This window comes from Plodia interpunctella, chromosome 8, assembly GCF_027563975.2.
Source record: "Plodia interpunctella isolate USDA-ARS_2022_Savannah chromosome 8, ilPloInte3.2, whole genome shotgun sequence".
NCBI lineage: Eukaryota > Metazoa > Arthropoda > Insecta > Lepidoptera > Pyralidae > Plodia > Plodia interpunctella.
Window position 1 is genome coordinate 10,673,385 of NC_071301.1, and position 15,527 is coordinate 10,688,911.

At 36.6% G+C, this 15,527-nt stretch overlaps 2 protein-coding genes across 2 annotated transcripts; both read right to left on the minus strand.

The window, feature by feature from the left end:
- Positions 1-64: 64 nt before the first annotated feature.
- LOC128672003 (uncharacterized) lies at positions 65-4,916 on the minus strand. Its single transcript, XM_053748878.1, has 3 exons — positions 4,767-4,916; positions 4,102-4,168; positions 65-944 (listed from the first exon to the last, which is right to left on the minus strand). The coding sequence occupies exons 2-3, from the start codon at positions 4,166-4,168 to the stop codon at positions 157-159; spliced, it is 855 nt and encodes a 284-aa protein (XP_053604853.1). The 5' UTR covers positions 4,767-4,916; the 3' UTR covers positions 65-156.
- Positions 4,917-13,813: 8,897 nt separating this feature from the next.
- Positions 13,814-15,469, minus strand: LOC128671894 (uncharacterized). The gene is made up of 3 exons (XM_053748719.2): positions 15,145-15,469; positions 14,980-15,027; positions 13,814-14,895 (listed from the first exon to the last, which is right to left on the minus strand). The coding sequence occupies exons 1-3, from the start codon at positions 15,190-15,192 to the stop codon at positions 14,275-14,277; spliced, it is 717 nt and encodes a 238-aa protein (XP_053604694.1). The 5' UTR covers positions 15,193-15,469; the 3' UTR covers positions 13,814-14,274.
- Between the last annotated feature and the right edge of the window lie 58 nt (positions 15,470-15,527).

Here is a 15,527-nt window from a genome sequence, read left to right on the forward strand (position 1 = left end):
ATACAAACTAGGTACCTAATGTATTTTAGAACTGCCTAAATACTAACATTTATGAAATATTCAACCTTTTTCCTATTTCGTAAATCCCTAGACCATATCAGTAAATGTTAATATTTAAGTAGCACACACATTTCTTATTAGAACCCCGTTCTAACACTAATAAACGATTCTTTTAACCTTCCTGATGTAAGGGCGAGACCGTGTTCGAACAGTGTTAGTTGAACGTTTCCTACATCTTCCTGAATAGCATTTAGGGGTCGAGACATAATTATTTACTAACTGTCTGACTTTAGGCTTCTTTCGTCTTGGATTCACGACGTTCACCACATCATCATTATCTTCTTCTTTATTCTTATTTTTAGTTTTCTTTATACCTTTGTTACCTTCATGAGCATCGAGTATATCTTGGATGCTCTTGTACGCTTGAGAATCTTCAGGGTTTCCACCGACATAACTCAGATAAGGTTTAAATCCACTGGTGCCTTTAGGGAACCCTATATTTTGTTCGTTGCCGTACTGTTCCAAGTGTTTTAAGTAATTATATGTTTCTGGGTCAGATTGTTGGCTGATCGGCTTGAAATCGGAGTAGCTGACGAAATTGAAGGTAGATACAGCAGGTTTCGCTTTTGCTACTTCAGGTATCTTCGCGTATTGGGTTGCATAGCGATCAGCAAGACCATCTAGATCAACTTGTTGTATCTTAGCCAGATCAGGTATAGTGTACTGGTTCGTGTAACCACTGATCAGACCATCTGGATCGGTCAGCGACTGGGTGTCTATGTATCGTTCTTTCTTCTCTGAAGCTGAAGCTGAGGCCTTCTTCTTGGAGTCCAGAGAGTGGGTCACGCTCGCGGGCAGGGACGACCCGTACAGGTCCCTGTCTGATGTCTTCCCGTACACTTGCTCGAATACTTTGTAATCATCAGTCCAGAATTTTGAAATACCTGAAAATTATGTAATTAGCAGTCACGGCATATAATCTTATTATCATTAGGCGAAAGTATAATCTATCTAATTTGGTACACAGGTAAAATAGAAACAGAAATGGGCAAATAAACTTTAATCCAGAAATTCCTATAGGACCTGAGGTCTTGGGCACCTCAGAAGACTGATAAAATCTTATGAATGCTGCTTCACAAGATTTTATTACTCTTCTGCAGATAATTTCGACCCCACTTCTACTTTCTTGAACTCATTAGCTTAATTTGCTTTTTCACCACGGCCCCAATTGACTTATAATATCCCTAACCTGAATCGATTTATGCGAGAGAAACGCGAAAGCGGGAGTCGTAAACGATACGAACCACTTTCGATTTTGTTCGGTTCCTTACTTCAAAGGCGCTACCATTGACAGCCTTCACTGTCAAGGAATTTTGAGCTTTCAAACACAAATTTTAACATGTAACACTAGATAAGTAAATCAACCGTTGTAATTACAGATTTCGTTTTATCTGTTTCTGTTCTATTTCAAACTCCATACTTAATAGTATGTCAATATAAATTTAGGATACAATGAAAGGAACTGTTTTTAAAATTCTCATCCTTGAATGAATGTCTGACTAAAAATGTATTTGTTATATGGAACGCCCTGGGCCACTGCTTTATTTGCAGTGGTTAAGACCGTCACCACTGCATGGGCCTGCGAGATTGGTCACACAAGGCACTATCCTGCTAGCTATCCAAAGAAAGACACGCTCTATCACTCATCATTATTCTCCAAGATCTATGATTTAATACGTAACGACAGGATGACTTGTCTAAGAGGTAACCCAGCTAAATACTCATATCTATTTATTCATACGAGAAACGTAGCGACCAAGATGAGTTGCAGTATAATAACGAAATTTCAACTTTCGTACAAAATCATGTTTGCGCTGTGACTTCCAAAATACGTGTCAAAAGAGAAAGAATTTTCGAAAAATTCTCATTTACGTAACATTTCTACTTCGACAGTTTACATTGAATCTCTAGTTAACAATGACAATTAAAAATATAGATAATTGTGATTTAGATAATATTAGCTACGCCCAGGGCTTCGCACCCGTGGGAATTTAAAAATAAAAAACACCTTATGTGTTATTCCAGGTTATATTCTACCCTCGTACCTAATTTCATAACAATTCGTTTAGAATATTTTGCGTGAAAAAGTAACAAACATACACACATACCTACATCCTCACAAATTTTCGCATTTATAATATTAGTACCTACGATTAATTAAAGTTCTCATTTGTTTCTGTCTATCCTTACATATTATAAAACAAAGTACTCCGCCGCGCCTATATAACTATTCACAATAAATAAAAACGACTGCTCCTGATTTTCATGCGATTTTCACAAATACTTAAATAGGTACTTAGTGTGATTCCTTATAATTTTTGAATGAAGCCGCAACAGGCCGCTGCACTAGCATAATAGAGATATTGTATTTATTTATTTAAAAGCGCCAATCTCCGGAACTACTGTTCAGATTTGAAAATTATTATTATGCTATTGCTTTGTGAAAAATGTTATTCAGAGTCTAAAAATCCCAATGAGGGCATTGTGCACGTTTTCTTAATTAATCTTATCAAATACCTAGTATGTTAATAATAACGTAGATATTAAATCCACGGCTATCTTATCAAATGGTTTTCATCATTCCATCATGGTCAATAGGCGTGAAACCACATTGCAGATGATAGACTGTCCATTGGTTTTATGGTTTAGTTATATTGTAAACGATTTCCAAAGTAGACAAGGAAATAATAAGGAAGAACAAGCTTTCAGAGTGAATTGTATGTAGACTAAAGATCAGATGCCATCAAGCATATCACCTATTGCTAGTTTGTGCCGCGTTAAGAATTTTAGCTGGATCGTAGTTGTATCTCGACGTTCCGCAATTTTTTTACCGCGTAAATTCAATCGCGTTTGCAATTTGTATAAGATACATGCAACAAGCGGCCTACCCCGGTTTCGCCCGGGTAAAACCATAATGAATTACACTTAAAACTTCATCGTGAATCAAACTATTTATTGGTGAAAACACAAATCCGTGTACAAAAATCCATCCGGTTGTTTTTGGGTTTATCGCGTACCTACCTACACTATCACACACGTCATGTAATGCACACAGACCATTTAGCCTTAAATGGTCTGTGGTCATACATGAACGAGATAGTTATAGAGATAGATTAGAATACACAATGATAAGAACAGAGAAAAGACATTGTCGGCACAACCTTGATCTGTATCAAGTTGCGACACAAATTAATTTCTTCAAGGAGCGGGAAAACATGCCTCCAATCGTGTTCATTATGCGATAACCACTTTCCATTTGGCCTGTTTACAGAATAGGTATAAAAAGACAACCCCGACTAGAGACAGAAATAGACTTCTTTAAATCTACAAAATAATTCTAAGTATACTGTCGTAAAAGCTAATTATTGAACTAATTTGGGTACAAATCTTAAATGTCAAAGGAAAGCCTAATTTTAAATTTTGAAGAGATAATTCTAGTGAGTGATCAGAAAGGAATTTTTGATCATTAAGTATACTTACATATACCAAGAATACAAGATGATAGGTTAGGTTAAAATTTTATAATGAAGCACTACATAAGTAGTACTACTTATAAAACCCAACCTAAACCTAAGTACGAGTATGTAGGTGAATTAGATCTTTAAAGAATTCAACGGATTTTGGTGATATTTATGGTTTTACCCGAGCGAAGCCCGGGCGGGCCGCTAGTAAATAATAATTCTATCTTCTATCCGCGAGACGGAATGCATTATGCCGTCCACCCTTACAAAACTTTTGCACTTGTTTTGTGATACTTGCGGGGGACTACACAAGTCACACCAGTAGGTATTTTAAAAAAATATTTTAAAGGACCTTCAACACTTACTTTCGTAACATAAGTTGTAGGGATTCTTTCCAAAATTAATACTTACATTATCCTTCTAATGCGAAAGTTTGTGAGGATGTATGTGTGTATGTATGTTTGCTACTCTTTCACGCAAAATCTACTGGACGGATTGTTAAGAAATTTGGTACACGTATAGAATATAACCTGGAATAACAGTAGGGTATTTTTATCTCGAAATTCAAATTCAAACTCACCTGATGTTTTAGTAACACCACCGCCACCGTACACCAATACCAGGAGGCATGCCAATGTCACCCACATCTGGAACATAGTGGCCAGTAACAATTGGAGGAGATTCATATGTGGCTTGATAAAATATGGTGAAAAAATCTGTGATAAGAACTTGAAGGGTTACCACGAAACATTCAAACACACGTTACTAACGTGCACATTCTGTCTCTTCTTCACATTTTATAAAAATTAGAGAGATAATTACAAGGACGCAGTTACGTGCTATGTTTTAAAGGAATCCTGTGATTCACTATCACGATATTGAATATTTTGAAATCGTTTTGCCGGTTATTATCTGCCGCTTAGAGCGTCGGCGCCAAGCCCCGTCCGCGTTTTTCCTTTTCTCCTCAAGTCGCAATTAGTAATCCAAACCAATATGTGCAAGTTTCCTCACGATGTTTTCCTTAAATGAAAACTATGATGGTATATATATGAATCAGATTGGTATACAAACTCATGTGGCACGTAAGTAAGTTTCGAATCTGGGACCTTTCTATCCACAGGATAGATATCGTTTTCCTTATTTTTTTAATTAAAAGATACACTAATCAATGAGTGGATAAAGAATAGTTACATAATGAATAAACCGCAGTTAATTAAGACAAAACTTAAAAATAAAACGACTCACCTTTTCTAGTATAATTTACAGTCCAAACTGCACCATTTCACTCCACGGGCACAACTGGCCGGCGGGAAAGTAAGAGCGGCGGTAACTCGGCTTCCTATTATAAGCTCGTAGTTGGTAGTAGGGAACCAGAGCGGGCTTGCTACGACGAATCGGGAGGTATTCGAATTGGAGTAAAATATTTAGATAATATTATAGTGTGGCCTTTGTAGATCTGCGATCGATACATAAAGAAGACATCGCCATCGGATGGGAGCATTAGATCTTTCTTGACGAGTGTGAGGTTATATAAATTTTATTCAAAGTCGCCTAAAAGCAACTGAGATGACTTTTAAGATTACTGCCATTGCGACTGCAGTAATATACGCACCTATTTACATACTAGTTAGTTATAAATTAATAAACAGTCAGCCATTTTCCATATTTCCTCCCAAGTGGCAGCCGATGAAAATTAATTTGATTGAATCGAAATTAAATGAGATGTACACAGAATTAAAATCGAAGATGACATATTGCATAGTATTTGTGAAGATGTCTCTCTCTCTCATCTGAGCGTGTTTGGTTTCTTCTTCAGCCGTTGAGCGTTGGAGCCCAGGATCGGCTAGTAGCTAGTAGTAGTTATAATTTATGAAGATGTGACGAAACATAGTATTTGCCTAGAATGAATTAAAAAATATAGTTACCTAAAAATTCATCGCATATAGACGGCGCTTCATAGGTATGTGTTCATATACGCAGGCGCAATGGCCGGGGAAAGTCAAGTTCAAACTCCTGCGTCCTTCCGATCGCCATCGATCACAGATCGATCACCGAGATCTGGTTACACTCGTGCTGTTTGTCCACGGCTACCCTCTGTCCGGATCCGTCATACTAAAAAATCGGACCGAATAAACCTATATTGTTTTATTTATGTCCACCCAATGTCCGATTGAGTCTGACATCGCGTGCGTGCCATTCAATGGACAATTCGTGCCATTGAGTGAAAAATTTGGCTGTAGGTGAACTCCTCTGTGATAAACTCAGATGTTGACGTGAATGTGTGTCACGTGAACATACATTGCGTAATTTGTACGAGACAGCGTGCAAAGAAAAACAAGCAATGTAGGCAAGGTACGTCGACACCGTCAAAGTTTGGCAAACCGTTTGCCGATAGTGAGGAGCCGGAATTCAGTCATGATGTACGAGTAAGTACATAAGTTTAACTCGCTTAGAGCCACATACTTATATAGGTGGGTATATTAACCTCAGCTTTTAGCCCTCTCCGATGCGTTTTTTTCTCGGTTGAAGGCGAAACGGGCTCGCCGCCGCGGCGCGCCCCGTGGACACACAACCTAAATAATCACAGAAATGGGAATAGAATCTTGAGAGTTATATGCAGCTTGTGTCAGGAGACGGAAAATAACGCCTATTTCTGTGAACGTAATCAAATACAGCGATATAGGAAACTGATTTCATTTGAGGTCTATATAGGTTTGCTCTTATCTAAAGTACCTACCTACTTAGGTATCATTATAGTAACTTAGGTACAGCATGAAGTTTAGAAATCCCTTTAGAAGATCACTGATAAGATAATGTCCCAGAGGAACGTTTGAGGATATTTCTGGGATAAAGTAACTCCCTATCTAAGTATGCAAAAAATATTTATAAGTAGCATCTTTAAAAACATGCATGAAAAAACTTCTTGTAACGGCTTTCTTAAACCGATTTCCCTTTCGATTGTTTTCGATAATTTGCTGGTATAGACGGCGTGTGTTATGCTGTTTTTTATTGTCCATTACATTTTTTTTATGTTACTAGATATCTAAGTACTAACTTTATGTAAGTACCTATATAGTCTATTGTGTAAACAATTTCTAATAAAGGTATCATTCTTTCGCTCTTAATAGGTAAAACTATGGGTAAAACAGTGTTGCAAATTCGTTACCTATTAATAAAGAGGAAGCTCTTACCGCCCGCCATTGTCAGACTTTCCCACATAAGGTTTGGTCTTCCGTAATCGGAACTGAACCAGCATTATACCTATCGTAGGGAAAAATTGTCACTTTGATGGAATTGTTTCAATGCGGATGTAAAATGATATATGTTATTATTACACTACTCGTACGTACTAGCGCGTATCTAAGTAACTAGGTAACTTATGATGAGTGAGACACAACACAAATAGGTAGGTAGGTATAGGATAGAAGATAAATTAAAGTCATAATACTTCAAGAATTTGTTTTTATAACTATTTCATAAAGGCACTTTTCACACTTCGAAACGAAGCTACTTATTTGAAGGAGGTAGGTAGGTACCTAGTATTGTTGTTAGGTACACAAACCTACCTCAAAAGTCATATGGCGAATTAGAAAATGCACTCGATAAAGAAAATAATAAAAAAAAAGCGAATATGCGTGCATGTTTGGCTTTGTTATCAAATCACGTGTTTTTTTTATACTTAAGTACTGGGGTATTATTTAATCTGTGACTTAAGTATATCCTAAGCAGGCGCAACCCACTTGATGGGAAATGGTCACCGCAGGCTGTGAACACGTGTGCAGAACTTTATGTTGTATCTCTGGGGAAAACCATGGCATGGAACTCAATCCACAACCTCTGATACGTACCTGAAAATTGGCTTGAAAGTTGGCTTCAAGGTGAGTGAGATATTTATTATACTTAGAACTAATCTCGAAATGTCTAGGGAGGGGCGGGGGGGGCAAAGTCCAAAGACTGAAAACAATCTAGCGAATTTTATTGTAAACTAAGATATGTAGACCTAGAAGTCACAGACCTTCAATTACAGTGATTACATAGAAACTAACGGACGTGGACATGTGAGGTTTCACTTTCGAGCGTTCCTGTGAGCTTCCGGTTTGGAAGTGCGAGTTCTTTCTTAACGGGTGCACAGGTCCATTGACCCGAAGAAACTGATCTAAAATTACTTTGCTCGTACAACAGATTCTGGATTCAGGCATCGATTCTCAGCACATTCTGTTCTGGATTTATTTGAACTATTATGTCGTGCTACAAATTCACGTTATTGGCTATAAGTTCGCCAAACGTGTTACTGGATAGATACCATAACCTTGCGGTAATAAAAAGATCACATAGTGACGACCTCGGTGGCGCAGTGGTAAATGGTAAAGTGATTGCCTCTGAACCGAGAGGTCCCGGGTTCGATCCCCAGTCGGGTCAGGATGGAAAATGATCTTTTTCTGATTGGCCCGGGTCTTGGATGTTTATCTATATAGGGTGAACCTGCTGGTTTATGATCAGTTAGTTGATGTCTCGATTTTAAAATGTCATAATTTAAAAAGATGTTGCATTAGAAACTAGATAGGTATTGTGTTTTACACGTAAAAAAAACTATTAAACTATTTAATAAACCTATCTTTATAAATAATTCTATTTATCTGTTATTTTTTTACTTCACGATCGTTTTTCGTCAGTTTACGTTCACACATTTGCGCCAGTTTACGATCATTAAGAACCACTGAAAAAGGAACTCTAGGACAATGAATTGAAAGTCGAAATTGCATTGTATTATTTAATGAAAAATATTTTTTTTTCCCGTTTGGCAAAATGAACATTATAGGGCGTTAGTGCTGCTTCAGAATAAGATATTTCTGTGCATTTTAAGTGCAACTAGGGGATGCATACATCGCAGGCTATATTTTTTTCCAAATCTTCTTCAACATCACTAATTAATTCTTCAGCACATTCACTGTATAACAAGGTATCTTTTTCATTACTTTTCCTTTTTTATAAAACCTTATTTTTCTTCTTCTTTTCCTCTGATTTATATTTTCATTAAGAGCAAGCAAATTCGAATGGTCGAGACCAATAGGTACTTTTGAAATGTTGTTGCACATATTGCTAGCTTCGTTGGTTTCAGTTTGTTCAAAGTTTAAGTTTTCTGGAGTGACGTCTGTTATCATATCAGTTGTAAGTCGATTTGGTGCTGCAGCTTGAAGAACATATTTTGACCATTTTTGTTTCAGGTTCGTCAAACATTGAATTTGCTAACATCTCAATAGGCAGAACGGATGAACAGAGATCTGAGGCATGTGCAGCTAGTACTTGCGAGTGGTCCTAAAGTATTCAATAGACGATCACTGAAAATGTTTCTAAACTAATCAAAAATTGTTTCCAAACGGTAACTGACCGGTATACGATCATATAAAACTGATATTTTTCTACAGAAAAAATAAATTATCGGTAACAGGCCGTTTCCCGATCACTTGGTTTGTCAATAGTAAAAAGCATTTAATTTTATGATTATTTTTCATTTTAAGCCGATCGCCATCTGATCTATAATGTTACGATGGAACAAAGTAAATATTAATATTCCCGACAACACCATACTAGATACTACAAAAGCATAACGAAGATAAGGCCAAAACTGCCCCCTTACGATCACCTAATCGTAAAATGAAGGAAGCTTAGTTTTGTAACGTCTCATGGCGATCACCTTATTTTATAGTAAATTATTAACTTTTTTTTATTAAATTTCCACATAAGAAGGAAATATAATTCTTTTTCAACACACATAAAAATAAAACTTAAACCGTATCAAAAACATGTTTTACTGACGATTCAATATTCACGTCCCACTATTTTTTCTTAAGATTTGGCGGTAATATTCACGCAAGCACATTGGATAGATTTCGTCAGCTCACTAATCGAAAAATAACGTATTTGGCTACAGAGACAACTGATACAAATGAAAAGGATAGATGGATCAACCCTTTTTATGCAAAATTAACACTTCACGCGCAGTATTACGGCTATTTTAGAGGTTTTTTGTAAAAATGATCGAGAGCGGGCGGTGATCAGTGAACCAGTCGATTCACCCTATGTATTCATTATAAAATATAGGTAGTATCGTTGAGTTAGTATCCCATAACACAAGTCTTCAACTTACTTTGGGGCCAGCTCAATCAGTGTGATTTGACATTATTTATTTATTTAGCAATGTAAATTATTACCCCTCGACGACAGGAGGGGAGATATAAAGTTTAACGTGTCTGTGTATCTGTATGTCTGTCCGTGGCGTCGCACACTGGTTCGAAAATCGTATATGGTGGACTTAGGGATCAAAGTGCAGCTATCACGCTGATTTTTTTTTTACATACTCCTTTTAACAATAGCTTTGACTTTTGTTAATAAGGTTTTTGCTAAAAAGTGCATTTTCATATTTAAAAAAAATACTGTTTATTTTTTTGTATGGAGAAAAAGTAATAATCATAAAAATCTTTGAAATGGTAATACTGTTAGGCAGGGCGGCTAGTAGGCGTTATAGTCCGCACAATTCTCAACATTTTATACCTTGAAGTCATATTCATATGTCTGCCGCTTTGGCGTCCACAGCGCTTGGAAATTTTCCTTATTAAATATATAGGCATCATAAACTAAATTACCGTACCCATACTACGTGACCCGTTCAGAGGCGGATGGGGAGTCTTTTAAAATACCCGTACTTGATCATACGAAGGCTGGGGGGGAGGTCAGGATTACGATGAAATTTTTGATTGAGATGAAATTTCATACTATTAATGATGAAACGATTATCTTTTTAAAGCAAGACCTTTGCGACAAGCACACAAAATTTATACCGTGCGAGAATTTTATACATTAGATATTGACTATGTTGCCCAAGAAATATGAAGATATAGATGGTAGCCCTGAAAAGAGCTTTTGTAGAGCTCTGAAAAGAGCTGTTGTAAAGCTAAGAAATATGAAGATATATATGGTAGCCCTGAAAAGAGCTTTTGTAGAGCTCTGAAAAGAGCTTTTGTAGAGCTCTGAAAAGAGCTTTTGTAGAGCTCTGGAGAGAGCTGTTGTAAAGCTCTGAAAAGAGCTGTGATATTGTGCACACTAAAGAGATGATTATTCCAAAGGATTTGTCTTATCCACTGAAACTTCGTCGATCTCCATTTCTGCTTCTTCCTCTACCGCTGATTCTAATAAGTCAATAGCTTCTGAAAATAATTTTAATTTATTGAATTTTGCATACTTTGGCCTGATGTGTGATATATATGGATCCGAAGTTATTAAAAAGTTATGAAGAATGTCTTCATTATTCTGAATCCTTCCCATTTTCCGAGTGTGTTGCTCCCTTGTATTTCTAAATTCCTTATTTCTTGCTTCGGATGCTTCTTCCGACATTATTCCAATAGGCAGACAAGAGAAATGTCGGCAAATATCAGCCCCATGTATGAGCAGCTTGTGCACACTTGCTGGCATATTGTACCATGGATAGAGGTGTACAAAAAGTTCAGCTGTCTCTCTGCAATATTCCCGGAATTTCTCGATGTTGATGGCATTCCCAGAGGATATGACCTGCAAGATCACAGCGAAATGCCTAATGAGATTCTCATCAATCTTCGTAATCTGTGCACTCTTCTGGTATTCTCTGAAAAATTTTCTTGCAGTGTTGCCATCGTTCGTAGTTCCGAAGCCCTGTTTAACAATATCTATCAAGAGTCCCATCTGCTCTTTGAATTGTTGTTGCGTGAAATCCTTCCTTGCTTTCTTGAGGTTTTTATTTTCACCTCGTGCACACCACATCTCGAAGTCCATATTGTACGATATGTGCAATAGACACTCCATGCTTCTGATCCACATGTGAAGTGTAGAGAGTCCGTACTGGTACACCTCATCCCGAACTGGTCTTGAGAATACTTCTGGTAAGTTATTCATTTCACTGGGTTTTGCCAGACATATATTGCAAGTCGCTGCAGATGGAGTATCGGTGATGATTGTAGCTATCTTGCCATCAATCATCGTCATGTGCAGATCATGACTGATCTCGACTTCCCCGCATCTTGACACAGTCAGGTTTCGGATTTCTTCTTTCATCGCAGCTTCTTCTTGTTTGATGAATTCGCTGGTTTCCTTTGCGAACTGAAACTTCACTGGTCTACAGTAAAACGTGGAAGAAGGTTTTGGATTTTCCCAGATCAGCACATTGTCAGACTCAAGCTTTAATGGCACAAGACTCGTCATGAATACTGATGAATCATCGAAGTCAGGTTGCCCGCTTTTCTGTCTGTAATTACTTTGTGCTGAAGATCCGTCGAATCCCCATTTGCTGGTCATTTTTAGATGTCCATCTGGGAGATTTAGAGGTTCGCCAACAACTTGCAGGATCCTCTGTACAGTCAAATTCAGTAATGACTGCAATTTCACCTTTGCTCCATCTTCAGTTACTTCAATATCAGACGTATCCGGATAGCATTTCTTCTTAGCTTTCAAATATGTTTGAACTTCGTGTGCTCGTTCTGGGTTTTTCATAAGGTGCCCAATCACTTGGGCAAGGTCGATTTTTCCTTCCGATTTCAGGTTAGAGACGAGAGCAAAAGACAACTCATCTGCTGTATAGTCAGTTAATGTACCTGACCGTCTTTTTTTTTTGCTTGTTTCCCAGGTCAGAAAATGGTTTTCTGACCGGACTTTCTGTAGAAGTGCTCATATCCTTTGTAACAGAAGATGTGGATGGAGTGACGTAATCTGTAGGCTCTGGTAGCTGATTTTCTTCCTCTATGGTATCTTCAAAAATCTTCGCGAGATTCAGGTTATTGCACACAGGCCACTTGATTCTTTCCTCTAACCAGCCCATATGTTTATTCATAAATGTTTTCTGAGTTCTGTTTGCCGCGGTCCATCTGCGATTCAAGTTGACAGTGATGGATCTTGAAAACTTTAATATTTCTTCAGAATCTTGGTCACAAACACTGAGTGGAATACCAGCCAAAATCGCTTGATGGAGCCTTTTATAATCCTTGAGGTCGCCTTCTCGTAGAAATATGTAGAAGTCCAAGTTGGTTCCAAATCGAGTCATGGTATGTAGATGATAATAGAGCGTCACTGATTTTATGGAGATGTATCTTCTTCAACAGTTCAATTGGTAGTGATTTTTTTATCGTACGCGCCTCTTTTATATAATTTCTACCTGTTCATGCATCACACTTTGGACGAGATTACGGGCTCGACCAATGAGAGTCGAGTATTTTTTTAGTGGAGGGGATGGAAGAGCGCTATGGAATCTAAGTAGTATAATTTTCAGTGGAGGGGAGGGCTCTGGTAATCTGTCTGGCATTCAGTCACTTTTAATGTATGGTACTAAATAATAGACGTATAAGAATATTAAAAGTGGCCGAAGTTCTCTGTTGCATTTTTAATAATTTTTCTGTGACGATATATTATTAAAACATGCAAACATTTTTGTTTTGTCCATTTTTGTTTGAAATCTAGACAGTTTAACTAATATACTTGATCTACAAAATATAAAACAATGTTTCCTGTCTAGACTATTTTTATTATACTCGATCTAGAATATTTATATTTAATATATATATTATATTAATAAGATAAGGGAACGTACCCATACTACGTATAAAAGGATCCATTTTGTTATCCCCGCCCCTCCTCCTTTTCTGTGATCCTCTGATTCTCTCTGCGATATTGTGTACGTGATGATGAAATCCCCCCCCCCCCCCTCCTATGATCAAGTGCGGTATTTTAAAAGACTGACCCATCCGCCTCTGAACGGGTCACGTAGTATGGGTACGGTAATTTAGTTTATGATGCCTATATATTTAATAAGGAAAATTTCCAAGCGCTGTGGACGCCAAAGCGGCAGACATATGAATATGACTTCAAGGTATAAAATGTTGAGAATTGTGCGGACTATAACGCCTACTAGCCGCCCTGCCTAACAGTATTACCATTTCAAAGATTTTTATGATTATTACTTTTTCTCCATACAAAAAAATAAACAGTATTTTTTTTAAATATGAAAATGCACTTTTTAGCAAAAACCTTATTAACAAAAGTCAAAGCTGTTAAAAGGAGTATGTAAAAAAAAAATCAGCGTGATAGCTGCACTTTGATCCCTAAGTCCACCATATACGATTTTCGAACCAGTGTGCGTCGTAGCAGCCAAACGGTTGAATGCAATTGTATATGAGGGCCAGCATTTTCGGGGTGGGGGGTTTCTCAAGTTTTTATATTTTTTTATTTATTATCTACTACCGTCACTAAACTTAAATAAGTATCAACAAATATTCAGTTTCAGTGTTTATTATAAAACACATAAGGTCTGTTTCACCACTTTTTGATATCATATATCACAAATAAACCAACTGCTAGATAAATCTATCTGATGTGAATTAGTGATCCTACCTATCCAATACTTGTGAATCATAATATTTAATACTGTTTGATAGCATACTATATATTGGCTACCTGATACTTTTCAGTAAGTGGTAAAATAGGCCTTAAGAAAAATAAAAAGTCTTCAACAATATATTGTACTTAAAAATACTATGCTACATCTAGGTTATTATATTGAGATCACTTTGAAATATAACCCTTTTCAGAACACTTTACATCTACAGATGTTATAACAATTAAACTTGTTTTGTTTAGTGTTCCAGAAAGGGTTACAATTACAACAACAATAAAGTCACACATCATTGCTACAGCCACACCTGCACTAATCTTATACACTTAACGATAGTCAGCTTTATTTTTTATCTTCTGTAGACTTTTCTTGATTTGTGATATCAACAAGCTCTATTTTAATACTTGACATGCAGTTCTCTGTATCCGTGTTGACATCTATCTTAACCTCTGGGATTCCTTTTTCATTGTTCAGAATATTCAACTCTTCAGGCTGCAGCATTTCCTTGCCAGACATTGCTTGCAGACTCATTAAACTACTTATATATTTCTTGTTCACAATTTTTCGTTTACTTCCACAATTAATTTCATTAAGCTCATTGTTCAAACCCTTTATACACTGCAAATTTGTCAACACTCTCTTATTTTTTTCTCTCTCCTTATTGAATTTGCTGACCCTTTTTGGAATATATTCCAGTTGACTTTCATCTGATTCAAATACTCTGTTCATGTGATCTATTTCTGACCAAGCAGCGGCAGACACTGTGGAACAGGAGGCAGAGGTATTGTTTATGGTTGGTTTACTTGGAATGCTCGAGGCTTCATCCATTGAGTTGTCTGCCCTAAAAAACTGCAGGTCTTCATGACCAAAAGGGTACTCACACTCAACATTTTCGCACATCAATAACTTTTCATTTAGGTTTATAAAAAATAACTTTATTTCGGATTGGCACAGTGGACAAACCTGGAAATAAATAATTATTTTTGATGAAACATGTCGTAACTGTAACAAATTTTAATACATACAAATATTATTGAGATAGCCTACCCTTAAACCTTCTTCTAAGATTGTAGCATTTTCCGAAATATCGTGACCCTGAAAATAATAAGTAGTAAGTACTTAATACTCGTTTGTTATAAAATGCATTTCATAGACAACGAAATAAAATCGACATATTGTTACCCACAACTACAATAACTATGTAATACTTACGTTAGAGTATTGGTTGTTTATATCAAATGTAGCATCTTCACCATCCATTTTACACTAAGAGAAGAAATGCTAGCAAAACTCTCAAAAATCTTTTTAACGAATAAATAAACTAATTTTGCTACAATATTTCAATTATTTAGTTTTTATTACTGGTAATATTCAATTCCAACTAATAACACAATCTAGTCAACAAAAGCAAAGCAAAAACTCTGTGAAACATTAATTAATTTCATTGTAATCACGTGGAGTGCAATGCAAAATATTGCAAAGTTTATGAATACCTATCATGAATGTGCATTGACAGTAGCGTAGTATCAGTGACACTAACACTAATGACATTGAATGTAATTTGATTTACGTTCTGTTTTACACGGCTCATAATT